At 41.8% G+C, this 27,397-nt stretch overlaps 1 protein-coding gene and 1 long non-coding RNA gene across 8 annotated transcripts in view; one reads left to right on the forward strand and one right to left on the reverse strand.

Annotated features, from left to right (window-relative positions):
* The window catches only part of LOC145505120 (uncharacterized), a 71,554-nt gene that overhangs the window by 30,287 nt on the left and 13,870 nt on the right, over positions 1-27,397 (forward strand). The gene's annotated exons all lie outside the window — the stretch shown is intronic.
* Positions 10,071-27,397, reverse strand: part of SMYD3 (SET and MYND domain containing 3) — a 714,859-nt gene continuing 697,532 nt past the window's right edge. For all 7 annotated transcript variants that reach the window (XM_081486882.1, XM_081486881.1, XM_081486880.1 and 4 more), the window contains one exon: positions 10,071-12,101. In XM_081486882.1, the coding sequence (XP_081343008.1) occupies positions 12,000-12,101 (102 nt within the window). In that variant the 3' untranslated portion in view covers positions 10,071-11,999. The remainder of the gene's footprint in view (positions 12,102-27,397) is intronic.

A 27,397-nucleotide genomic window follows, 5' to 3' on the forward strand; every position in this document is an offset into this window, starting at 1 on the left:
TAATCAGAAGCCATAAAATCTCCAAACTCTTATGGAATCCTATTCTAAATTATGAATGGATAGCCAGTGGTCACCAGATATTGACAAAATATATGAAGAATAGATAATAAAATAAAAAGGAAAAGGTAATTTGGTCAAATCAATTATGCAGAGAAAAATAACCTTCTCCCCACTATCATTAGTATCCTTAGAGAGATAAGATACTGAATCCATAAAACAAGAACAAGATGCTATTTAAAAAGAACATTAGAATATAAAACAAGAGCTCTTGAAAGTTAAAAATGTTTTAGCAGAAGTGAAAAAATTCTATAAAAATTTGAGACTTAAAATGGAGAGAATCTTTCATAAAGTAAAATAAAAATAGGAAAGAGAGACAAGAAAATTAGAGTACTGAAATCATCTGATAGCCCCCTAAAAAAGTGTTCATGAGAAACACAATTTGGGACACTTACAGTCCTTATTCTACATTTACTTTTAATATACTAGGTTGGCATTTATCTTTCAGATTTGGGGTTGTAAACAATTTTCTCTCACAATTACTGTTAATAATGCATTTGCAGATTTTTGCTTCCTATTCCTGTGACTTTTGAATCTGCTGGCTTAAATTCAGTGGCTTAAATCATTCCTTACTTAGAAAAGGGAGGAAGATTCCTCTAGGAAATACAACAATGGCACCATTATTATGGGAACTGAGATTGCCATGTAGTTATTTGGGCCTCTTCTTGCCTCTGAATCAACAGAAGAAGCAGATTACTGATCTGGTTGAACTGATTGATCTCTTTCAAGTTGGTGCTACACAATGGGGTAAAGGAGAACCATGTCTGAACTCAGGGGATTCTCTGAAGTGCATCTTAGTAATTGTATATCTAGTTTAATGAAGATTGAGGCAACCCACAAAGGCAAAACCACTAAGGACGCTGACACTCAGGTATGAAAATCTGAATCATTTCACCAGGTAAAGAACCTTGACAAGGCAAGGTGCTGACTGAAGTCAAGAAGATCATAGAATGGATAGTAGAAGAATGAATTTTAAAATATTAACTCGCCAGGTCAGTTTATTTCTCTTCCTCAGTTCTTGTCTCATCACAACAAAAATTTTGAGTGACAGACTAAAGGGTTTAAAACAACAGACAAGTTACAGCTCAATTCAGCTCAAGCAGACAGATCTTTTACTACACAGACACTCCCAAGACATGGCAGCAGACCAAGAAACAGCAAAGGAGTCGTCCTCCCCATCCCACGACTTCCCCCTTTTTGTACTTCCCATCTCTTCCTTTGGGTTGTGTCCCATGCAAAATAAGGCTTGTACCCACCACCAGTCAAGAAAGGGAGTACAAATGGGCATACGCTCGAGGCCGATTGACAGCTACAAGTTATATAACAGCAGGCTCTTTTGTGCATGTGTTCTCATAATCCTGTCTGTTATAATCAGATGTATGTATGTGTAGAATATTTATGAACCATTAATAGGCTCCTAGCTGCCTAAGGTTACTTGAGGAAGCCAAGTGGTTTAGTTTGTATCCACTGTGTGCCTAGGGCACATGTGCAGGAGGTAGAAAAGTCTCTGTGGTTATTTTTGTAGCATCTCTGTGAGCTCTCCTTGGTGTGTCTGGGATGGGGTTTAGAGATCAGCTTGAATCCTTTTTGGCGAGGCCACCCCTCTTTGCTCATGCCTCCTCAAGTGTATGGACCCCAATTCTTTGGGAAATGGGTGTCTTTCATTCTGGCTACTTCCTGCTGAGTTGGGCCTTGAGTATCCATCACTTGCTAGCTGTCAACAAGAGGGGCTGGTAAGGGCTGCTGATGTCCATCCAGGGGGGAGCGGTATGAGGAAGTTGTCAGAGAGGTCAGGGGTTGGTATCCATGTTGCATCGGAACCAGCCTGTATCTTGTTGACCTGAGTAGAAATAAACCAAGAGAGAAAGTTGAGGAAACGGAGCAAACAGAATTATAGGCCAGAACTACTGTAGGAGCGTATCCTTGATTGACAGAAACCAGGATATTGCTGTAGTGACCTTGTCCAGGATTTGGTTAGTTTCAAATTAAGTGTTTGGTGGTCAGTCCTGATCTGTTAATATAAGTCAGCTTCTTAAGTATTGGGTTGGGCCATACCCAGTAGCTAGTCTTATTGAAAGTCTTCATGATTTCTGTGATGGCTGGACTTACGGGGCCTATATAAGAGTAACTCAAACCAGTAAGGCACAGAAGATACAGGAACCACATGGCAGTGTCCTCAGTATGGTCCTATAGAACCAAGAACAGACATGAAAAGGGTTTCCCTGACAACACAAACCAAGAGAGAGAAAGACGACAACATGCTACTGCTAAGTCACTTCAGTCGTGTCCGACTCTATGCGACCCCATAGACGGCAGCCCACCAGGGTCCCCCGTCCCTGGGATTCTCCAGGCAAGAATACTGGAGTGGGTGAAGTCGCTCAGTCGTGTCCGACTCTTTGTGACCCCATGGACTGTAGCCTACCAGGCTCCTCCGTCCATGGGATTCTCCAGGCAAGAATACTGGAGTGGGTTGCCATTTCCTTCTCCAGGGGATCTTCCTGACCCAGGGATTGAACCCAGGTCTCCTGCATTGGAGGCAGACGCTTTAACCTCTGAGCCACCAGGCTAAATGCAAGAGCCATCGCAGGAAAGCTTATCCCCGGGAACTTAATTTTTTGGATGTTTGTCAGAATGACTTATCTGTAGTCCTGAAGATATATGGGAGGTCTCCCAGAGGCTCACAAGTATATCGGGTGTCTTTCCTGGTTTCCTTCCATGGCTTGACTCGAGAGTGGTGAATCCAGGAGTCTTGCCCTGGTACCTTGACTGCTGTGGGGGTAGAAAGTATTACAGAGTAGGGACCCTTTCATGTGAGCCAGAGTTGAGCCTTTGAGGAGTCACCTTAACTTCCAAACCTTTAATTAAGACTTGAGTCCCTGGGGCATATAGAGTGGTGGTCCCTCAGAGTCCATCCTTTGCATCCTGGTTGACACCCCACAAGCACATTTCTTGTTGGAATTGCCCAATGGCCATAGTGTAAGATTGGAGAGTTTGAGTCTCTGGATCTAGAAAGCAGCCATTGACTTAAACACAAGGTTTCCGTATAACATCTCATAAGGGCAAAACCAACCTGTTCTTTAGGAGCAACGTGAGTGTGGAGGAAGGCTATTGGTAAAGCCTCTTTCCATCTGAGGGAGGTCTCTTGGGTTATCTTTTTTATTGCTAATTTTAAGAATTGGTTGGCTCTTTCCACTTTTCCTGCAGACTGAGGTCCCTAGGCACAGTGGAGGTAATAGGTAATGGCCAATGCTTTAGAAACCCCGTGGGTGACTTTAGAGGTAAATGATGTCCCATTGTCACTTTGTAGCAATCTGGCAGGTCAAATTTTGGAATAATTTCATGGAATAGCTTTTTCACCACCTCTTCATCCTTTTCCATCCAGGTGGAAAAGCCTTCAACCCAGCCTGTGAAGGTATCTATAATGACCAGTAAGTACTTATATTCTTGAGAAACTGGCATCTGGGTAAAGTCTGTCTGCCTGGGTAGGTCCCTTGCCACTGGGCTGGGCCAGGTAGGGTTTTCAAGCTCCTTGGGGGTTGTTTAATTGGCAAGTGGGACACAAGGAGACCACTTGTCTTATGGTCATTTGGAGGCCTGTTCCCCTGAAGGCCTTTCATGTAATCTCTGGAGGGCTTTGCCTACTAAATAAGTGGTGACATATAGGGAGCTGACCAACTTCCATTTGAGGTTCCCAGGGAAAAAGAAGAGCCCCTCCTTTTGGAACCACCCCACATGATCTTGTTGAAAGCCCTCACTCTTGCTTTTGAGTGTCTCACATTCAGTATATGAAGCAGTTTCTGGCAAGGTAGACTGTGGAACTAGGGTAGCAACCACTGTTATGTCACAGTTTTGTAATGCTGCTCTCTTAGACGCCTGATAGGCAGTTTGGTTTCCTCGTGCCACCTCTATACTTTGTTTTTGGTGTCCCCTGCAGTGGGAGATGGAAACCTCAGTGGGCAGATGGATTGCTTCCAGGAGCTTAAGGATTTAGTCAGCATATTTGATTGGGGACCTCAGGTGGTCATGTAGCCCCTCTCTTTCCAAATGGCAGCATGTGCATATAGCACCAGACAGGCATACTTGGAGTCAGTGTAAATAGCTACTGCTTTTGTTTTCCCCGGCTCTAAAGCTCTGGTCAGAGCTATGAGCTCAGCCAGTTGGGCTGAAGCTCCTGGTGGTAAAGTTTTAGCCTCTGTGGTCTCCAAATTGAAGACTACTTTACTGCATGTCTTGCTTTCCTTTTTCTATCTAAGACAAAGCTGCTTCCATCAGTGTACCAAATTTTCTCAGGATTGGTCGTAGGATCTTCTGACAATCCCTCTCGGGGCTTTGTCCAGTGGTCTAATGGTTTCTAGACAACAGTAGAAGGAGAGAGAGCCCTTGGGTGGGCAGAAGGGTAGCTGGGTTAAGAACCTCACAAGGAGATATAGTCAGGCCTGGATTTTCCATCAGTAATACTTGATATCTGAGGATCCTTTAATCAGACATCCATAAATGTCCTCTCCTCTTCAGTTGTTTCACTCAGTGGGTGATAAAAATTGTCAGCTTGCCCCCAAGAGAGCATTTTAAGGCATCTTCTATCAGGAGTGCAAGGCCATAAGGTTTAGAAGGCAGGGAGGCCAGCCTCAGGCATTGGGTTGAGCCTCTTAGAAAGTAAGCCACTGCCTGGAGCTCAGGTCCCAACCTTTGAGTTAACACTCCCAAGGCATCAAGTTGTGGCACCAAATGTCAGGTCAGTTTATTTCTCTTCCTCAGTTATTGTCTCATTGCAACAAAAATTTGGATGATGGACTAAAGGGTTTAAAACAACAGACAAGTTACAGCTCAGTTCAGCTCAAGCAGACAGATCTTTTATTATACAGACATTCCCAAGACATAGGAGCAAACCAACAGCAAAGGAGTCATCCTCCCCATCCCTCTTGGCTTCCCCCTTTTTATACTTCCTGTCTCTTCCTTTTGGTTGTGCCTTGTGCAGAATAGGGCTTGTACCCACCGCCAGTCAAGAAAGGGAGTGCAAATAGGCATACGCTCAAGGCCGACTGACAGCTGCAAGTTATATGACAGCAGGCGCTGTTGTGTATGTCTTCCCATAATCCTGTCTGTTATAATAAGATGTATGTGTGTGTAGAATATTTATGAACCATTAATGGGCCCCTAGCTGCCTAAGGTTACTTTAAGTCCCTGTGGTTATTTTGTATCCACTGTGTGCTTAGGGCACATGTGCAGGAGGTAGAAAAGTCTCTGTGGTTATTTTTGTAGCATCTCTGTGAGCTCTCCTTGGTGTGTCTGGGATGGGGTTTAGAGATCAGCTTGCATCCTTTTTAGCTAAGCCACTCTTCCTTCCTCATACCTAACTTCCTACCTAACACTCTTAGGAATTGTTGAGTCAAGAACCATGTGAGGAAAGTTGGTTGTGCTTGCTAGTTTTATAATTGGAAGCTGGTTTATCATGGAGTAGAGTTCTTATGGAATGTTTTTGAAACTTCTGTCCATAGAAACTCAGGGCAAAAAAGTAAAGCAAAGTTAAAAAGCAAATGACAAGCTGAGAGATTATTTATTATAAAGGGAAAATCTCCCTATTATATAAAGATCATGAGGGGAAAAAACAAAAAATCTGATAGAAAAATGGACAAAAGGCACGTAAAGATGGTTCACAAAAGATAGGCAAGGAGTCTTTAAATATTTGAAGACATCCAACTTCACTAATAAGGAGAATGCAAATTTAAACCACATTGAGATAACTACCATTGCTCACCCATCAGCTTAGGAGAATACATTCTGTTGGAAAGGCTGAGGGGAAACAGGTGTAATTATATTACCCCTCTCAAGGTAAATTTGACAGTACCTATTATATATACATTTACCATTTGATTCAGAAATTCCACTTTTAGGAAATTACCCTGAATGTACATCTCTAGCCATAGGACAATAAAAAATAGGCACACAGTTTTTCATTATGGCATTATTTATAATAGCAAAATATAATATATATTAATATATTACTTTGATATTTATATACCAGCATACATCAATAATGGGACAAATTGTAAAGTCGAATAAAAAAAGAGAAACAAACCTAATTAGATATCAAATTGATTACATAATCACATAGGAAAATTTAATTCAAAATTTTAAACATAGTATTCTGAATATGCAGTCTGTTTTGCTTAAGAACAAAAAGCACTAGAAAACTTAAATTTCACTTAGTAGGTTTGCTGTTAGTGGTGGTCATAGTCATAATTTTGGAACTATTTTGTGTGTATGAGAGCAGTACAAATATGGAAGGAGGAAGAAGAAGAATACCCTAGATGCTGGATTTTTTTAAAATATATATATATATATTTTTGGCTGTGCTGGATCTTTGTTGCTATGAAGCCTTTTCTCTAGTTTCAGCAAGCAGGGTCTACTCTCTAGTTGTGGTGCACAGGCTTCTAACTGCAGGGGCTTTTCTTGTTAGAGAGCCTGGGCTCTAGAGCACAGGCTCAGTTGTTGTAGTGCTTGGCCTTAGTTGGTCCACAGCTGCGCAGTCTTCCCGGATCAGGAATGGAACCCGTGTCTCCTGCATTGGTAGGTGGATTCTTTCAGCACTGAGCCACTAGGGGAGCCCTGCAGATGCTGAAGTTTAATCAGTGGTATCAGTGTGAGCTCATGATTTTAAAAAGACCTAGAAAGCTGTGACTCCCTAGGAGCAATAAGCAAATACAGTACCTGGATCAGGGCTTCTAAATACCTTTCATTAGTAAAAGAAATCAGAGATCCTCAGAGAACGGTTAGTTCCAGGTCTACAGTGCAAAAGTGTAAGATGAGCCTGGAATATCTTGCTGTACCAAGTAAAAAAGTATTCCCCAAAACATAGAAACTCATAGGAAATAGGATCCAGCTTGAAGAGGATTCCAATAGCCAAGACTGATACAACCTGAGCATCAAAAATAGTAATTCTTGTTATAGCACGTAACATGTTTGAATGATTTTTAAAAAAGAAAAAAGGCTTGGGCTAGACCTTTGAGAATGGATTCAATTTAAGCAGATGGAGAAGAAAGGTAGTTTCGTCAGTATGGACAAAGTAAGGAACTGATAAAGAAGAGGGCATATTTCAGGAGCTTGGAGTTGGGGTGGGGTTGATCTAGCTAGGTTGCAGGTTCACTTGGGGATCAGTAAGTGTAAGAGTTGATAGTTTCAGTGCCAATCTGAAGACTACCTTTTGAGTGTAGTGGCAATGCGGAGCCACTGTAAGTTTCTGAGCAGAGGAGATATATGAGGAAAAGACAAAATAGGTGTTTTGGGAAGATGACTGGCAGCTAGATGGACAACAGGAAACAGAGGGATGGCAAGCAAGGGGGTCAGTGAGGGAGTCTTTGCAGAAGTGCTGTGGCCTGCAAAGGGCCTGGGAATGGATGAGGATAAAAAGGCCTGAAATTTAAAAAAGCATTTCAGAAGATGAACAGACGGAACTTAGTCCTCTGATAAAGGACAAGGGATAAGTCAGTGACTCTTGAGTTTCTGTGCTGAAGGATAGAAAGGTGATGATGGAGCTAAGCTAAATATGCAGAGCAGAGAATTGTTTTGTGATATATTTTTTAATGGAAGATAATCTGCTTTATTTTTAACTTTTCATTTTGTATTGGAGTATAGCCGATTAACAACGTTGTAATAGTTTCAGGTGAACAGTGAAGGGAGTCAGCCGTACATGTACATGTATCCTTGTCCCCCAAACTCCCCTCCCATCCAGGCTGGCACATAACACTGAGCAGAGTTCCCTGTGCTGTACAGTAGGTCCTTGTTGCTTATCCATTTTAAATACAGCAGTGTGGACATGTTCAGAGTTTTGATGTATTTCAAATTGGTTTTGAATATATTGACTGAGCCAATAGCATTTTGACGTTTACAGATCTCAAAAACGTCAAGTGAGCGTGCCACTTCGGGGGTGGTGCTGCTGAGCTTCCTCAACCAGCTTCATCTCTTACAGAGCTCAGGCAAAAGCAGCGCTCTGGTGTTTTCCTAAAGCTGCTGTCAGTGTTTGCTTTTCACGATACTTTATGCTGCTCCACAGACAGTGCTCAGAAGAACCATGTCCCGGTGGAAGCCCAGTGGGCTACTCTGAGCGAGTATAACATCACCTCCTGGTTGGGCCAGAAAAGAGTTTTCAAGGCACAACTCAGGGGAGGGCGCCCATATATGGAATTTCTCTTTCATCCCCGCAGTGAGGCTTGACTGAGGGGCCTCTGTGGTTTGTGGCTGTCTGGCTTCATCAGAGGGTGACTGCCCTTTCTACCTACCCCACACTCTTGCTTGGCTAAAGGAAGCCTGTGCTGAGCACTCGCAGTGAGCAAGCTTCCATGCAGCCTTTCTCTCCTGCAGTCTTGGCATCCACATGGCATGGCTATAAATTATGCCCGGTGTGTTCATTTTCAGTTTAAATGTGTTCTCATCCCAGAGGAGCAACTAATGGCGTCAAGTTACTGATGTGAAAAAAGCCTGCCGCTACAATGACTATGGATTAATGAAATAGCAGACATGGAGGCTGGGGCAGCAATAAATTGTCAGCCACCAGTGACGTGGGTTTTAAATTATATTAGCCATCTCCTTTCCCCTTCTCCCAAATTGTTTTCCTGTAGAGTTGTTTGGTAAATGTTTACCATTGTTTAAATGTTTGCTTTCTGTTAAAAGTTGATGCAAGCTGGGCCCCTTCCTCTTAAGAGCGCTTTTCTCAGAAAACTAGAGGTGAGCTAAGAGGGATTTAAAAGCCTATCATGCTTTCTCTAGGAGGCATGAAGGCAAATCTCTTAATCCAGGATCATCACTGATCACTTTCTTTCAGAAAACTGACAAACACAGGGCTCTATCAGTGAATTCTGCTCGTTCGGCATGTAAGTTGGTTACCTTTACCTTCTGTTATGACCTTTTTCTTTTCCTAATGAATTTAAAATTCACCGTGTTTCTGATAGGCAGCAAGTCTGTTTTTCATTGATGAAGGACCCCAGGGAATCTACTGATGGGCCATTGGGAGATCAAGAATGTCTAATCCTATAAGCAAATTGCCCATACGTATATGTTTCCTTAGAAGGAAGGTCTGTTGGTTTCATCAGATTCACCAAATGTTCTGTAGTACTGAGATAGTTTAAGGGCTGTCATGGTAGACTTCATGAATAGCCACATCATCTTCCTCTCCCCAGATCAATACCCTTGCAGTGCATTTTGTATTTCTTCTGACCGAGAGGAGTCTAGCCACCCTTTATTCTGGACTGGCATTGTGATTGGCTTTGGCCTCTGTTGTTGTTCAGTTGCTCAGTCATGTCCAACTGTTTGCAACCCCATGGACTGCAGCATGCCAGGCTTCCCTGTCCTTCACTATGTTCTGAAGTTTGCTCAAACTCATGTCCATTGAGTTCATGATGCCATCCAATCATCTCATCCTCTGTTGCCCCCTTCTCCTCCTGCCCTCAGTCTTTCTCAGCATCAGGGTCTTTTCCAGTGAGTCGACTCTTTGCATCAGGTGGCCAAAGTATTGGAGCTTCAGCATTAGTCCTTCCAATGAATATTGAGGGTTGATTTCCTTAGGGTTGACTGGTTTGATCTCCTTGCTCTCCAACGGACTCTCAAAAGTATTCTTATCACCACAATTCTAAAGCACCAGTTCTTCAGGGCTCAGTCTTCTTTATGGTCCAACTCTCACATCCATACATGCCTACTGGAAAAACCATAGCTTTGAGTAGGTGGACCTTTGTTGGTTTCTCCATCTGACCCACCAGCAACTGCAGACAGTGAGTGTGCCCAGCTGAGATCAGCCACGCCAAGTTTATGGATTTCATTAAACTCACTAAATGTGAGTTTATGCTGAAATAGTGTGGGAGCTGCCATGGTGGATTGCATATGTGGCTGCAACTTCTTCCTCTCCACACATCCATGCTCTTGCATTGTGACTTTGCAAGAGCAGGGGTGTATGGAGATTGGGCCAGAGCAGAAGCAACTGTTCAGTCCAGATTGCTGACATACAGGATAGTGAACAAAAATAATTTATTTTGGAGTAGTTTATTATACAGTAAAAGCTAACTGATACAAATACTATAACTGTGCAATTTGAGAATGAGGGGTACATCTTATTCAGACTTTGTAGCTCCTTCTCCTAAGAACACAATAATCATTTAATATGCATGTGTGCTCAGTCGTGTCCAACTGTTGTCAAATCCATGGACTGTAGCCCTCTGGGCTCCTATGCCCTTGGGGTTTTCCAGGCAAGTGGGTAGCCATTCCCTTTTCCAGGGGATCTTCGTGACCCAGGGATTGAACCTGCATCTCTTGTGTCTCCTGCACTGGGAGGCAGATTCTTTACCATTGCCCCACCTGGCAGTTCTCCAACCATTTAATATATATTTATTGAATTTTTTAGAACTGGTCTCTCAAAAAGACTGAGATTCAGCCACTTTCTCAAGGTCATTTAATAAATCAGGAGAGATCCCTGAGCACCTAATTCCAGCCCTCCGTTTCCTTATTTATAAAATGTGCTTCAAAATATCAAACTTGTGGTGCTACTGTGGATATTAGATATACTGTGTGCATTAGAGATGCCTAATACTTGACAGGCAGTAGCTCCAGCCAAGCACACTGATATAGTGGCTGCAGGACTCATCAGCATGCAGGAGATCAGGCATGTCTCGGTGATTACAGTGACCACCAGGTGTGAGGCATGTGGACTCGTTTCCAGGTGTCAGCTTTCTTTGCCGCAAAATAAGGTTGGTTCCTCCTGGCTCGATCATGTGTCATTCTGACATGGCTGCTGCTGCAGTGCAACCATGTGGCCAGAGGACTTGCCACTCCCTCCGTAAGGGTGGGGGAGGCTCCTGAAGGACCAAGAGTTGCTGCTGTGGATTCTGCCATCACTCCCTATATCTCATTTCCTTGCTTGTAAAATCAGGTGTGAGTGACAGGAAGCTCTCTGAGAATCCTGTCAGCTGCGGGAATCCAAGGGCTTCAGTTACTACCAGAGTCTCCTCTAAGGTCGGGGGACTAAACTGCTCACAGGATCACTGAGCCATAAGAGAAGTTACCTTGCATCTACTAGAGGAAAAGAAAAAAGGTTTCTGTATTTGTCTAAAGCAGAAAGAGGAAAAGCAGGCCATGGAACTGGAGACTAACTAGTGAGAAAAAAAAGGGAAAGGAGCAAGCCTGATTTGAGCTGGGGTGCTAGAACCCTGCTTCCTGCAGGGTAATGGTGCCTCATGCTGTGTAGATCACATGGTCCAACCTTAGACATAGAGAATTACAGAAAAAAATTCCTTCCCCCGAAGCGTGACACACACAAAGAGTTATGAAATGCTCAGAATGAATTACACAAAGAGCCATGAGACATATGAATTTTTTTTCTTTTCCATTAAGACCTCCTGTCCTTTTCTAATAAAACCTAATAAACCTAATATGACTTTTCTAAGATTTAAAATAAAACTTCTTGTGTTGGAGACATATTTGGAAGTGAATAATGGACACATATCATTTACCACAAGCAGTGAGGACAGTATCTGAAAATCTTGCTTTTTGCCAAAACAGACATTAACTTTTGCTTGGAAGCAAATGTGAAAACATTGATTTCTATCCAACTCTCAACATATATCCAACGAAAAAGTTACAACTTATTCTGTTATGCTTTTTAATAGGATTTTCTATCTTTAATGTTGAGATCTTAAACATTAACATTACCAACGAAAGCAAGCAAAGAAAACAATTACCAATGGTATTTTCAACCAAATTTTTTTACATTATAATCATGCTTCTCTACAACTAAGGATTCTTGTGGTGTGCAAACCATATGTCTGCTTTTATTTACCTAAGTAAATATGGAACAGCATTTTCAATAGGGGAGGTCCACACAACAAACAAAATATAGATTGTGTGACCTCAATAAGGCATTCAATAAAGGTACAAGCTGGCTCTCCCTCTGCGGGGTTCTCTTAGGGTGCTCTGATGTTGGCGTCGCATTCTTCTAAGAGTAGAATCAAGTCTTCAATCAGGCTGTGCTCTCTGCCATGTGTTACTCTCATAATATCAAAAGCCTGAAGGAAAAAGAAGATGGATTAGATCCCCAAGTTAGGCATCTCCCCACCTGTTCCTTATCTTTTCTTGGGCCAGGAGCCTGGAGAAATCTTCAGCCTACAGTATGATCAGCACAGTGGTTCTCCACACTGGAAATGAAGTGACAAGGGTGATTTTAACATGGTGCTTGGACTTACTGCTTGAGTCTTGCTGGAACTGGTGTCCATCAACGATCTTCAGGGATAATTAGAGATTAGATTTGGTGTAGGTAGTTAACAGAGGTTTAAGAAGAGGTGCTAAAATGATTAATATTGATTAAATACCATGCTGTTATCACCTTAAAATAAGTTTTCATTTTTTCATGCTGTATTTCTCATCTATATGATACAGATAACGTGTACATATACTTTTTGTATTCTTTTCACATTATATGGCATTATAGCATTCGCATTTGGACATTCATTGCCTTCAGTCTTCACTAAATCTTGTCAATTCTACCTCCAAAATATTTCTGAAATCTGGATGGATTTGTGACCACTACAATAATAGAGTGTGTTGGAATTAATGCTGTCAAATTCCAACGGTAGGTCAAAAAGACCATGCAACCTCTGCCTTGTTCATTAGTACGCCTGCTCCTGGAAACAGGGGCTTCTATGCTGTGAGGAAGCCCAAGCCACATGGGGAAGCCAAGGGTAGATGCTTTGGTTGATAGTCCTAGCTGAGCCTATCTTTAAATTTTATTTATTTACTACTTTTTGCTGTGCTGGGTATTCATTGCTACACAGACTTTTCTCTAGTTGTGGCAAGTCGGGGTTACTCTACTTGTGTGTGGACTTCTCATTGTGGTGGCTTCTCTCATTATGAAGCACAGGTGCTAAGTCGTGTAGGCTTCAGTAGTTGCAGCTCCTGGTCTCTGGAGCAGAGGCTTAATAGTTGTGGTGCACAGGCTTAGTTGCTCTGAGTGAACCTATCTTTAAAATCATCCTAGCCTAAACACCAGAAATGTGCATAAAGAAGCCTCCAGATGATTTCAGCCCGATTTCTAAGCTACTCTTAGAACTTTAGATCACTACCAATTTTTTGGTGTAAATCTTCTGGCATAGGCCAGATTCCAGTCTTCCCAGCTGACACCCAAGACATTATGGAAAATAGGCAGACCATTCCTACTGTGATCTGTTTGAATTCCTGATCCGAATCATCTGTGAGCATAATAAAAGGGCGGTTGTTTCACTTTGCTAAGTTTTGGGTTGGTTAGTTATAGAGCAATAAATAATCAAAATATCCACAAAATATTTTTGCAATAAATTATAGATAAACCATATTATCCTGAGCTTCCCAAACTGGGGTCTCCCAAACAGAAGAGCTGGTCAGCTCAGTTGGTTAGAGCATGGTGCTAATAAATTACACCACGGTCAAGGGTTTGTCCCCGTATGGGCCAAGCTGTGCAGTGACTGTATTTATGGGCTTCCCTGGTGGCTCAGTGGTAAAGAACTTGCCTACCAGTGCAGGAGACGTGGGTTGAGCCCTAGGTTGGGAAGATCCCTGGAGAAGGAAATAGCAACCCACTCCAGTATTCTTGGCTGGAAAATCCCATGGACAGAGGATCCTGGTGGGCTACAGTCCATGGGGTCGCAAAGGGTTGGACATTATTGAGCGACTAAACAACCTCAAACAGAAGGGTCATCAGATCCATTATCTTCCATGTAAATGTGCCTCAAGAGATAGGTAAAAACACCTTGGGGTTTTTAAGCACCCAGAAGAGTACCTGGCAGGCAGTATCATGGCTCTTAGCCTTGGGTGCACACCAGTATCAACCAGCGGGCTTCCAAAGGTGTACCAGTGCCCAGGCCCCACACATGGTCAACTGAATCCTGTTCTCTGGAGGTAAACCTGGCCTCGGGAGATTCTCACACGTCCTCAGGGTTGAGAACAACTGATATAGTAAGCTTTCAACAAGTAATAACAACTATTGATTATTCGATGGTAACTTGTAGCCAACCATAATTACCATTTTAATGGCTGTGTACAGTTCATTTCATCAGGTTTATAGATCATTATTCACTGAGCTACTCTTAGAAATTTAGATCACTACCAATTTTTTTGTTGTGATGTAGATCTTTTAGCATAGGGCTTTTTTGCCTTTGCTGAATATCTGCTTAAGATACATTCCTAGAGGTGGGATTCCTAGGTGTGAGCATCTTTAAAGCCATAGAGACTTTAAAGCTGGGGCACACAGTCTCCTGAGGAGGAAACCTGAGAGTGGAAGAAGCAAAGTGTTCAGGACTAGGAGCACTTTCCACCTGTGTTCCTGGCTTTTGGGCCTCTTTAAAAATGTTTCCTTTAGGCTGGAATGAAGGAAAACAGGCAGACAGATGGGGTCCAGATTTAGCTGCTGAGAGACAGAAAAGAGAAAGGTAAAGAACGGCTACCACCTCCGGCCCTCGTATGCCAGCATGGAAAAGAGCTCTGCTTATGGAATCAGCTCTAATACTGCAAACCCATCACCCGTGACACCCTAGCTGGAAAACCAAAAGGTGGCTGTGATGGAGTCAGGGTGGTGGGATTTGGTTCTTACTAACTTGAGTGGGTCTGCCCTGCGTAGTATCTGCAAGCAAATCCCGAGGGTGGGTGGAGTGAGGGATACCTGAGATGGAGGGGAGGTGTTGGGAATAGCCCGCACCTTGGAGGCAGCCAAACTTGGTGAGATGTCTTTGGGCAGAAAAGCAAAATCAAATATTTGATGCCATTCAGAAAACAAACGTCTCCTGTCTCGTCCTTATACTCCCCTTGGTGCTCCGTTGTTCTGGACATCTCAGGGTCTAGGCAGAGGCATATGTGAGAGCGTGATTGGACAGAGAGACTGGAGAGATGCTTAAAGCCCTTCACGGGAAATTCTCTCACTCAAAAGCTGCTTACATGTTCTCCCTTCTGCTCAACAGAGGGCCAGATGTACTTGTGATCTGACAAAAGGAGTGACTGCTCCAGGAGCACTGCCTGAAAAGCTCTTTGCAGGAAGAGACATAATGTTCTACCCCACACCATGGACAGGTGGGCCAGAGAAAGGCCAGTCTGCCCTGTGGGGGCTCTCACCTCCCCACTCCTCACAGGTCTCCTCTGCAGGGTGAGGGCATGGCTTCATTTCTCAGAACTCCCAGACCAGCTTCTCTTTGTCCTCCTTGTTGTATTTCTCCAGGTTCCTCCCCAGAAGATGTTTCTCAGGGACTTGACTCGGAGGCTAGGACAGTCACCTTTGTACCACTCGGACAGGGTCAGGCCCGTCTGCATATTTTCAGACCACCTGTTACAGCTGCAGCTTCCTTCCTCACTGCCATTCTTCCAGTCATTCGCTTTGCTGTCTCCTCCCTTTTAGCTCTAAGAATAGGGCCTACTCCTCAAGAGCCAGAGTTCATGGTGGTTGATCTGAAGTCTTCTAATTCATTCCTGCTCATCCCACAACAGGGCAGGTGCCTGAGCATTGGCAGGAGGCTTCTGGCCCTGCAGCTCTTCAGGAGCCGCAGAGCCACAGCCAGGAAGGGAAGCCTTACTTCCACACCTCCCAGCCTGTCCCCTTGCAGAAGCATCATAAAGACCATCTGGTCCAATTTCCTCGTGTCTGGCCTGAGAGTGGCCCCAGGGTGAACCCAGTGTTCACTCCATGACTGTGCTATGTGGCCTCCCCCTGCTGAGAGTCTGCAGTGACCAACGGGAGGGCCTGGAAGGTCTCTGAGATGTGACTTCTGCAACACCTTGAGGGGGCCACAAAGGTCTTCCTAGTCAGGATGCTGCTGGTTGTGACCTTCATTCTTGTTTGGTGATGAATGCAGCATTGGAAGCAAAAGTGGGGTGTGGGGACAATCCCTGGGTGTGTATATATAAGATCTGAGATACTAAGATTAGAGGATCTTATCCACAGGGCTGGCTAGAAGCAGAGCAGAAATGGGCATAGCTGGGAGCAAAGGACCAATATGAAGAGCCTGGGAAAAAAGTCCATATTGTTTGTCTAGAAGGTAAAACCAAATATAAATATGATGAACAAGTAAATACTGTAATTTTCTTGGAGCCACGGGTGGGATAGGAGGGAAAGAAAAGAAAGAAAAAGAAATAGGATTTAGTAGTGTGCAAAATATGGTGATGACTGTGTTCTGTGTGTGTTGAGTAATATGTCAGTTTGGGTGTACAGGAAGCTGAAACTTAGACCTGGTCAGGTAGGACATCTAGTCCTTGTTGTGGATGCCACCTGGGCCTCCAGGTAAGCTAGGACACAATTCTCAGTGATGTAAGAAGCGAGCCCTGAGGAGCTGTCAGCACAGGCTGGCTCTCTGTGATGGCCACAACCCCTCAGCCCAGCAAGAATAGGAGGGCTCCCTTCCCCCAAAGTTACAGTAAATCTCTGACAAACCAGAACAATTGTTTCCGGTAGCTCTGTGTCTTTCTTCTCTCAGCCCTGCCCAACTGCCACACATACCCAAGTCAGAGAGAACAGTTTTGATTTAATTTCCTGCAGCAGTATGTAAAACAGATTAAGGAAGTATAAAACCAGAGCCAGCCTGTGCTGGGAAAAGCTTATCTCTTTCCATTAAATTTTATTTTTTTAATGGTAGCATTTAAAAAGAGCCTGGTGTAATCTCCCACTGAGGGCCTATTTGAAGCCTTCAAGGGGGGCTGCTGCCCCCATGAACTGACTCTAAATGTCACAGGAGGAATGGAAGCACAGATTGTCTGCCACATGACAGGCATGGTTCACTGAGGAGTAAAGATGTGGTCTTTAAAAGACAAGGTCCCCAGAACTGATTTCAATCTCATCACAGCATTTTTTTTAAAAGTAATTTTAGAATTGTGGTCATATATTAAATAAAATGAATTGAATCAAATTATAATTTAAAGTTGCAAACAATATAGCTTTCTTATTAATTTTTAATAAAAATATATTAAGCTTATCAAGGATCTCATATACTCTCTCCCAAAAGCCTGAGGGAATCCACTAAATGACTTCCCCAAGCAGGATTTAAATATGGATATAAATCAGAAGGAAAAGAAATGTATGCATGATGAAATCCTCTGCAGTCAGATCACAAGAGAGGGAAATGCAGGCACGTTTTCCTCTGCCCATCCAGGATGAAAGCAAAGTAGTGGAATAGCAGGTGGTGGGCATGGGCTGGAAGTGTAAGAAGACAGACCTACATATAACATGTCAGGCAGTTCCAGAGCCATGACAGGCTCTTCATAAGGGGCACCCAAGGCCTTTGATGACTTGCCTGAGCTCACAGCACCCCTGCAACTTCATTGTGCTCTACACCTTGTACAGGACCCACTGGAAGGACCTGTCCTCCTAGCAGGCAAAATTGCCTTAAAAGGTCTATACACTAAATATTGTCTGTGCTGTGTTTAGTCTCTCAGTCATGTCCAACTCTTTGCAACCCCATGGACCGTAGCCTGCCAGGCCCCTCTGTCCATGGGATTTTGCAGGCAAGAATACTGGAGCGAGTTTCCATGCCCTCTCCTCCAGGGGAACTTCCCAACCCAGGGATCAAACCCAGGTCTCCCGCATTGCAGGTGAAATACTCTCTAAGGAGCTATAATGAGTAAGACTTGGCCTTTACCTTGGGAGGAGCTTTGGCACAACCAGGAGACAGGGTTACAGAAGGACAGTGTGTGACAAAGGGAGATGAGAGGTGCTGAGTGTCCAGAGGAGGGAGCCCAGAAGGGGTGACAGATGTGCTGAGCTGAGGTGTGTGTCTTCCAGTGGGAGTAGCTAGTCCAGAAAGAGTTGACTTTGTGCTGCTGTGTTTAACTAATCAGTTGATCCAAGGCATATTTATTCATTGAGTACCTGAGAGACCCTGAAGACATCATGTCTCCTCCCTGAGCTTAGGTTTCCTCATTTGAATAACGAGGAGATTGGATTAGATCAATTCTGTGGACAAAGTCACAGACACAGAGCTAGGAGATGCTGATTTGGTTTTGCTTCCAAATATTGTGGAGTGTGTGTGTTAGTGTTTTCTAATTTAACTCCATTGGAGTCAGAGAATTTACCATGTTTGACTTGAATCCTTTTACATTTATTGAGACTTATTTTACGGCCCAGAATATGGTCCTTCTTGGTATATGTTTTGTGGGTACTTAAAAAAGAATATGTATTTTGTTACTGCTGGATGGAGTTTTATAAATGTCAATTGGATCCTGTTGATTGATGATGATGTTAAATTCTTCTATATCCTTGCTGATTTTCTGTCCATTTCTTCTGTCTGTTGTTGACAGTGGGTATTGCGTCCCCAGCTATACTCATATCCGTAAGTCTATTGCTTGTATCTCCTTTTAGTTCTATTAGTTTTTGTTTCCCATATTTTCAACTGGGTTGTTTAGTGCATACACATTTAGGATTGCTTTTAATATGTTTCCTTGGTAAACTGACCTCCTTTTCCAAAATATAATATCCTTCTCTGTCTCTAGCATCATTTTCTTTGCTATGAAGTCTACTTTATCTGATATTAATATAGCCCTTCCAACTTTCTTTTGATGAGTGGTGCTTTCATGGTATATCTTTTTCCATCCTTTTACTTTCAACCTCCCTGTATCACTATATTTAAAGTGAGTGTCCTATAGACAGCATATAGTTGGATCATTAAAAAATCCATTCTAATAATCTCTGTCATTTAGTATATTTTAGACAAGAAATTTACACTTCTTACATAGATCACTTACATAATGTCATTCATATATTAGGGTTTTAAGTTTGCCATTTAGAAAAATTTATGTCTATTCTGATTTTTTTTTTTTTTTTTTGCTTTTATTTTCTTCTCTTTCATTTCCAGTGGATAGCTAACTTTTTTTTAAGAATTGTGTTCTGTAATGTTTTTGAGTGTATTTGTGTAGATTTTTAAATGGTTACTCTAGGTCTTATATATAGACATAGACGTTGTTGTTATTGTTTAGGTGCTAAGTTGTGTCTGACTCTTTGCAACCCCATGGACTGCAGCATGCCTGGCTCTCTGTCCTCCACTATCTCCTGGAGTTTGCTCAAATTCATGTCTGTTGAGTTGGTGATGCTAACTGACCATCTCATCTCATCCTTCCACCTTCTCCTTTTGCCTTCAGTCTTTCGCAACATCAGGGTTGTTTGCAATGAGACATATATATACACACAAATAGAGACATATTCAGTTGTGTATGGTATCTCTTCACACTTCTACTGGTGTCCTCATTTTACCAGTTCAAGAAACCTTACCTCCATTTATGTCTTTTACCCTCCCCTATTTTGAATATAATTGTCCTAAACATTTCCACTATATACATTTAGAACCACAGAAGATAGTGTTATAAGTTTTGTTTCAACTGTCAAAGATTATCTAAAAAACTTAAGAGAATGAAAGTCTATTTCATTTACCCTTATTTTTGCTTACCATGTTCTTTCTTCCTGATGTTCAAAGATTGCTGCTTTTATTACTTCCTTTCTGTTTAGAGAAATGCTTTAGCAATTCTATTAGAAGAGGTCTGCTAGTGACAAATTCCCTTAGTTTTCCTTCCTCTGAGGATGTTTTGATTTCCCCTTAACTCTCGAAGGCTATTTTGCTGAATGCAGGTTTTTGGCTTACCAGTTCTTTTCTTTCAGTCCTTGAAAAATGTGCCACTGTACATTTGGTCTCTATGGTTTATAATGAGAAAGCCACTGTAATCTCAAATTGTTTTTCTCCTATAGGCAAGGTATCATTTTTCTCTTGCTGCGTTTAAGATACTGTTGTCTTTAGTTTTCAGAAGTTTGACTAGAATGCCTTGATGTGCATTTTCTTGGATTTTTCTTGTTTGGATTCACTTAGCTTCTTGAATCTGTGGGTAGATATTTTATTTTCAGTGGCATTAATTACATTCACATTGTTGTGCAACCACTACCACTATCCATATCTAGAACTTCTGCATTATTCCAGATTGAAGCTGTATACCCGCTAAACAAGAATTTTCTACTCCTTTTTCTCTCAAGCCCTTGGTACCACTATTCTACTTTCTGTCTCTGTTTTTGACTACTCTAGGTACCTCATATCAATGGAATCATACAACATTTGTCTTCTTGTGACTGGCTTCTTTCACTTGGGGCTTCCCCGGTGGCTCAGCGGTAAAGAATCTGCCTGCAATGCAGGAGCTACAGGAGACACAGGTTCGATCCCTGGGTCAGGAAGATCCCCTGGAGAAGGGCATGGCAACCAACTCCAGTATTCTTGCCTGGAGAATCCCATGGACAGATGAGCCTGGTGGGCTACAGTCCATGGGGTCGCAAAGAGTCGGACACAACTGAAGCAACTTAGCACACACACAATGTTCAACAAGTTTCATTCATGTAGTTTTACTTTTAAGGCTGAATAATATATCATAATATGTATATTCCAGCTTTAAACTACTCATCATCCATGGACATTTTGGTTGTTTCCACCTTTTAGCTGCTGTTAATAACGCTTGCTCTGAATACTGGTGTACAAAAAATATCTGTTGAAGTCCCTGCTTTCAATATTTTTGTGTACATAACCAGAGGTGGAATTGCTGGATCAAGTAGTCATTCTGTGTTTCACATTTTTTTGGAACTGTTATACTGTTTTCCACAGTGGCTTTTCCATTTTGTAGTCCTGACAGTTATACACAAGGGTTCCAGTTTCTCCACATCTATACCAATACTTGTTCCTCTTTTGTGAATTTCTTTCTTTTTTAATAACAGCTATCCTAGTGGGTGAAAAGTAGTATCTCATTGATTCTGGTTTGCATTTCCCCAATGATTAGTGATATCAAGCATATTTTTTATGTGCTTTTTGGCTGTTTGTATATGTTTTTTGGAGAAATGTCTATTCAAATCCTTTGCCCATTTTTGAACTGCACTGTTTTGATGATGTCGTTCAAATTTAGGCATTCTCTATGTATTCTGGATATTAACCACTTACCAGACATGTGATTTGCAAATATTTTATTTCATTCTATAGGTTACCTGTTGGTTTTTACTATTTACTCTGTTGATCTTGTCTTTTGGTGCACATTTTTAATTTTGATGAAATTCAGCTTGTCTATTTTTTCTTTGTTGCCTGTGCTTTTGGTGCCACATTCAAAGAAACCATTGCCAAATTCAGTATCATGAAGCTTTTCCTCTGTGTATTCTTCTAAGAGTTTTGTAGTTTTAGCTCTTGTATTAAGTCTAACCCATGCATTACTCTTTTTAATATAGAAACAGGTGAGGATCTATCTTCATTATTTTGCATGTGGATATCCAGTTTCCCCAGCACCATTTGTTGAATAGACTGTCCATTCTGCATTAAGTGGTCTTGGCACTCCTGTCAACAGTCATTTGACATATATATGAGAGTCATATATATGACATATATATGAGAGTCATATATATGACATATATATGAGAGAGAGTATTTCTTAGCTCTCTAGTGTATCCCATTGGCCTGCATGGCTGTCTTTATCCCAGTCCCACCTTGTTTTGATGACTGCAGTTTTATAGTAAATTTCAAAATCAGAAAGAATGAATCCTCCAACATTTTTTTTTCAAAATTGTTATGCTATTAGGGTTCCTTGAGCTTTCATAAGAATTTTAGGATGGACCTTTCCATTTCTAAAAAAAAGTCACTGGTCTTTTGACAAGAGATTTCACTGAAACTATAGGCTGCTTTAGATACTATTAAATCTTAACAGTAATAAGTCTTTCAGTCATGAACATGGGATGTTTTCTGCTTATGCCATCTTATTTTTTTTAGTAGTGTTTTATACTTCTCAGGGTATAGTCTTCTACATCCTTGGTTAAGTTAATTCCTCGTTATTTTATTTTGTTTACTGTTGATGTTCAGTCACTCAGTCATGTCTCACTCTTTGTGAACCCATGACCTGCAGCATGCCAGGCTTCCCTGTCCTTCACTATCTTCCAGACTTTGCTCAAACTCATGTCTATTGAGTTGATGATGCCATCCAGCCATCTCATCCTCTTTCACCCCCTTCTCCTCCTGCCCTCAATCTTTCCCAGCCTCAGGGTCTTTTCTGTGAGTCAGTTCTTCACATCTGGTGACCGAAGTATTGGAGCTTCAGCATCAGTCCTTCCAATGAATATTCAGGGTTGATTTCCTCTAGGATTGACTGGTTTGATCTCCTTGCTGTCCAAGGGACTCTTGAGTCTCCTCCAGCGCCACAGTTCAAAAGCATCAATTCTTTAGTGCTCAGCTTTCTTTATGGTCCAGCTCTCACATCCGTACATGACTACTGCAAAAACGATAGCTTTGACTATACAGACTTTTGCCAGCAAAGTTACGTCTCTGCTTTTTAGTATGCTCTCTAGGTCTGTCATAGCTTATCTTCCAAGCAGCAAGCATCTTTTAATTTTGTGCAGTCGCCATCTGCAGTGATTTTGGAGCCCAAGAAAATAATGTCTGTCACTGTTCCCATTGTTTCCTCATCTATTTGCCATGAAATTATGGGACTGGGTGCCATGATCTTAGTTTTTTGAATGTTGAATTTTAAGCCAGCTTTCCTACGCTCCTCTTTCACTTTCATCAAGAGGCTCTTTAGGTCCTCTTAACTTTCTGCCATAAGTGTGGTGTCATCTGCATATCTACGGTTACTGATATTTCTCCCAACAATCTTGATTCCAGCTTGTGATTCATCCAGCTTGGTATCTCTCATGATTTACTCTCCATATAAGTTAAATAAGCAGGGTGACAAAATACAGCCTTGATGTACTCCTTTCTGAATTTTGAACCAGTTCATTGTTCCATGTCCGATTCCAACTGTTGCTTTTTGACTTGCATACAGGTTTCTCAGGAGGCAGCTAAGGTGGTCTGGTATTCCCATCTCTTTAAGAATTTTCTACAGTTTGTAGTGATCCACACAGTCAAAGACTCTAGTGTAGTCAGTGAATCAGAAATAGATGTTTTTTTCTGGAATTTTCTTGCTTTTTCTATGATCCAGTGGATGTTGGCAATTTGATCTGTGGTTCCTCTGCCTTTTCTAAATCCAGCTTGTACATCTGGAAGTTCTCGGTTCACATACTGTTGAAGCCTAGCTTAAAGGATTTTGAGCATTATCTTGCTAGCTTGTGAAATGAGTGCAGTTGTATGGTAATTTGGACATTCTTTGGGATTAGAATGAAAACTGACCTTTTCCAGTCCTGTGGCCACTGCTGAGTTTTCCAAATTTGCTTCCATATTGAGTGTAGCACTTTCACAGCATCATCTTTTAGGATTTGAACTAGCTCAGCTGGAATTCCATCACCTCCTCTAGCTTTGTTCCTAGTAATGCTTCCTAAGACCCACTTGGCTTCCCACCCTAGGATATCTGGCTGTAGGTGAGTGAACACACCATCATGGTTGTCTGGGTCATTAAGACCTTTTTTGTATAGTTCTTCTGTGTATTCTTGCCACCTCTTCTTAATCTCCTCTGCTTCTATTAGGTTAATACCTTTCATGTCCTTTATTGTTCCCATCTTTGTATGAAATGTTCCTTTGGTATGTCTAATTTTCTTGAAGAGATCTCTAGTCTTTCCCGTTCTATTGTTTTCCTCTGTTTCTTTGCATTGTTCACTTAAGAAGGCTTTCTTATCTCTCCTTGCTATTCTTTGGAACTCTGCATTCAGATGGGTGTACCTCTTTCCTTTTTCTCCTTTCCCTTTCACTTCACTACTTTTCTCAGCTATCTGTAAGGCTTCCTCAGACAACCATTTTGCCTTCTTGCATTTCTTTTTCTTGGCAATGCTTTTGATCACCACCTCCTGTACAGTGTTATAAACTTCCATACATAGTTCTTCAGGCACTCTAAGATTTAGTTCCTTGAATCTATTTGTCACTTCCACTGTATAATTATAAGGGATTTGATTTATGTTACACCTGAATGGCCTAGTGGTTTTACCTACTTCCTTCAATTTAAGTCTGAATTTTGAAATCAGGAGTTCATCTGAGCCACAGTCAGCTCCCAGTCTTATTTTTGCTGACTGTATAGAGCTTTTCCATCTTCAGCTGCAAAGAATATAATCAGTCTGATTTTGGTATTGAGCATCTGGTAATGTCCATGTGTAGAGTCGTCTCTTGTGTTGTTGAAAAAAGTTGTTTGCTATGACCAGTGTGTTCTCTTGGCAAAACTCTGTTAGCCTTTGCCCTGCTTCATTTTGTACTCCAAGGCCAAACTTGCCTATTACTCTAGGTATCTCTTGCTTTCCTACTTTTGCATTCTAATTGCCTATGATGAAAAGGACATCTTTTTTGGTGTTCTGGAAGGTCTGGTAAGTCTTCATAGAACTGTTCAACTTCAGCTTCTTCAGCATTACTGGTTGGGGCATAGATTTGGGTTACCTTGATGTTGAATGGTCTGCCTTGGAAATGAACCGAGATCATTCTGATGTTTTAGAGATTGCACCCAAGTACTGCATTTCGGACTCTTGTTGACTGTGAGGGCCACTCCATTTCTTCTAAGGGATTCTTGCCCACGGTAGTAGATATAATGGTCACCTGAATTAAATTCACCCATTTCCATCCATTTTAGTTTACTGATTCCTGAAATGTCCATGTTCACTCTTCCCATCTCCTGTTTGACCACTTCCAATTTACCTTGATTCATGGACCTAACATTCCAGGTTTGTATGCAATATTGTTCTTTACAGCATCTGAGTTTACTTTCACCACCAGACACATCCACAACTGGGCGTCATTTCTGCTTTTGCTCAGCCTCTTCATTCCTTCTGGAGGTATTTCTCTGCTCTTCTCCATTTGCATGTGGAACACCTATTGACCCTGAGGGGGGGGTTCATCTTTCAGTGTCATATCTTTTTGCCTTTCGTACTGTTCATGTGGTTCTCAAGGCAAGAATGCTGAAGTGGTTAGATGCAATTATAAGTAGAACTGTTTTCTTCATTTTCTTTTGGCATTGCTCCCTCTCAGTGTAATGAAACACTGCTGACTTTTGTATGTTCATTTATATCCTCCTACTTTGCTGAATTTCTTAGTCATTTTATCTGTTTTTTCGATTGGACAGCTTATATTGCTCTGTCTTCAAGTTCGTTAATTCGTTCTTCTTTCCATCCTGTTGTTAAGCTCCAGTCTGTATATTTTGGCAGTTGTATTTATCAGCTTTTAAATTTCTGTTTTCTTCTTCTGTGTTCATTTCTTTGCTGCAGTATTCTATTTTTTTCATTTGTTTTGAGGATGTTTGTAATTACTATTTAAACATATTTATCATGGGCTTTAAAATCTTTGTCAGATAAGTCTAAAGTCTGTTATCTCTGAGTTGGCATCTATTGATTGTCTTTTTTTTTTCATCAAGATTAAAATCTTCCTTGTTCTTATAGTGAGTGATTTTCAATTGAAACCTGGGCATTTTGAGTATGACATTGAGATTCTGAATTTTATGTCAACTTTCTGTTTTAGCTGGCTTTCTCCACCATTGCTCCAACAGGAGTGTGGTGGATGATACCTTGTTACTGCCTGGTAGAGGTACAAGTCCAGGTTCCTCACTTGGCTCCTTGTCACTGCTGGGATTACACTTTCTGATAGGTAAATTTCTATTTGTTTCCTTTAATGTAACTTAATCACTATGCTCTCATTTTAGGATCATTCTCTTATCTTCTTTCTTGGTTCAGAAATATACTCTTGAAACTATTGTTCCCTGTTTCAGGTTAGTGGGAGCCTGTCATAAGTACCAGAGTCAGAGACTGTCAAACTCCTTTTTGAAGGCATCACTGATGATTATGGCACCTCACCTCTGCACACCTTCTTGTTCTCCCCGCCTCCCTCCCATCTGTCCACATGTTAAACTGATGATACACACTTAGAGAAGAAATTTTTAACCTAGAGACTGCTAGCCTAGAGAAAGTCCATGGAGAGTCTTCAGGTCTATCCCCTTTCCCCACCATATATATATATATATAAAGTGTTCTAAGTGTGTACATTTTCTCTGGTGAGTCAGTGGTTCTCACACAATTCATAAATAAGAACATGACCAGAGAGGTTAAGAATCATTGTAGCAGATTAAAAAATGGGAACAATAGATGTGCAGGCTCTAAATCACCCATTTAAGGGGGAGGACTTGAAATCAGGGTGCAGGCTGGAGTAGACACACACCAGCTTGTGCTTGGAGCTTTCCTTGAATGTGATGAAATAGCTCATAACTGTGTGGGTGTGAGAGGAGCTCTGTGTGGGACTGAGCCTGGGCTCCCTATTCAGGTCCAGGAAGAGCTTAAAAGATCCTCAAAATGTAAAATTCTTCAACATATGAAATGAGAAGAGAAAAAGCATTACAGTGTAATTTACATCTCAATAAAAGTGGCTATTGAGGGGGACGAAGTCTGACTTTTTCGTTCTGACTTAACAAGGCACTGGTAACAAAGCAGCTAGTCTAGCCAGGGTGAGGGAGTTGGCAGTGTGCAGAGCTCACAGAAAAGCAGCAGCCTCCCTAGTAAGACAGCCCAGATGAGGACGGTTGCCCTTAAGGTCTAAGAAGTCAAATTAGTGGCTAACAAAATTCTTCTTAGAAATAAATGGAAAGAAATGAAAATAGATTAGAGACAGGACAAAGCAGGAGGGAGGTACTGTGAAGGGACCCCAGGGCTGTCCTATGGCAGCAATCACAAGAATTTCAGCTGAGCCCAGTGGAGATGGGGTCCTAAACCAAATCAGAGCTGGGCTAAATGGATTCCTTTCCTGGAGGAGGCTGGGTCTAATTGAATCTGTAACACATTTTTGTTTCTGAAGCTTTTCTCATTTTTGTTTCAAACTCAGCCTTTGGAGCTGTTACTCAAACTCTTTCTTCCGTCCTATTATTTCCAGAGTTTCTAAGAAAGAATATATAGGGGTGCCAGTCTAAAAAGAACATCAGTTTATTTTTTAAAAAATATTTATCTATTTTGGTTGGACTAGGTCTTCATTGCTGTGCATGGGCTTTCTCTAGTTGGAGAGAGTGGGGACTACTCTTTGTTGCACTGCTCAGGCTTATCATTACAGTGGCCTCTTCTTTTAGGGAGCAGTCTCTAGGCTCACAGCCTTCAATAGTTGCATCTCACAGGTTAAGTAATTGTGGCTTATGGGCCCTAGAGCACAGGCTCAGAAGTTGTGGCGCATGGGCTTTGTTGCTCTGTAGCATGTGCAATCTTCCCAGATCAGGGATCAAACCCGTGTCCCCTGTGTTGGCAGACAGATTTTTATCCACTGTGCCACCAGGGAAGTCTAAGAACATAAATTTTAAAAGGCAAGTATATATCTTTCTTTTCCTTTCTCTGGGTCACCTGAGCCCTGAGCCCGCTCAGAAGGAGAGTCTTTCTGCAGAATGAAACTGACCTGCTTCTAGACTCAAGTCCCGTGAGCTT

This window comes from Giraffa tippelskirchi, chromosome 5, assembly GCF_054371585.1.
Source record: "Giraffa tippelskirchi isolate mGirTip1 chromosome 5, T2T-mGirTip1v1.2.pri, whole genome shotgun sequence".
Classification (NCBI taxonomy): Eukaryota; Metazoa; Chordata; class Mammalia; order Artiodactyla; family Giraffidae; genus Giraffa; species Giraffa tippelskirchi.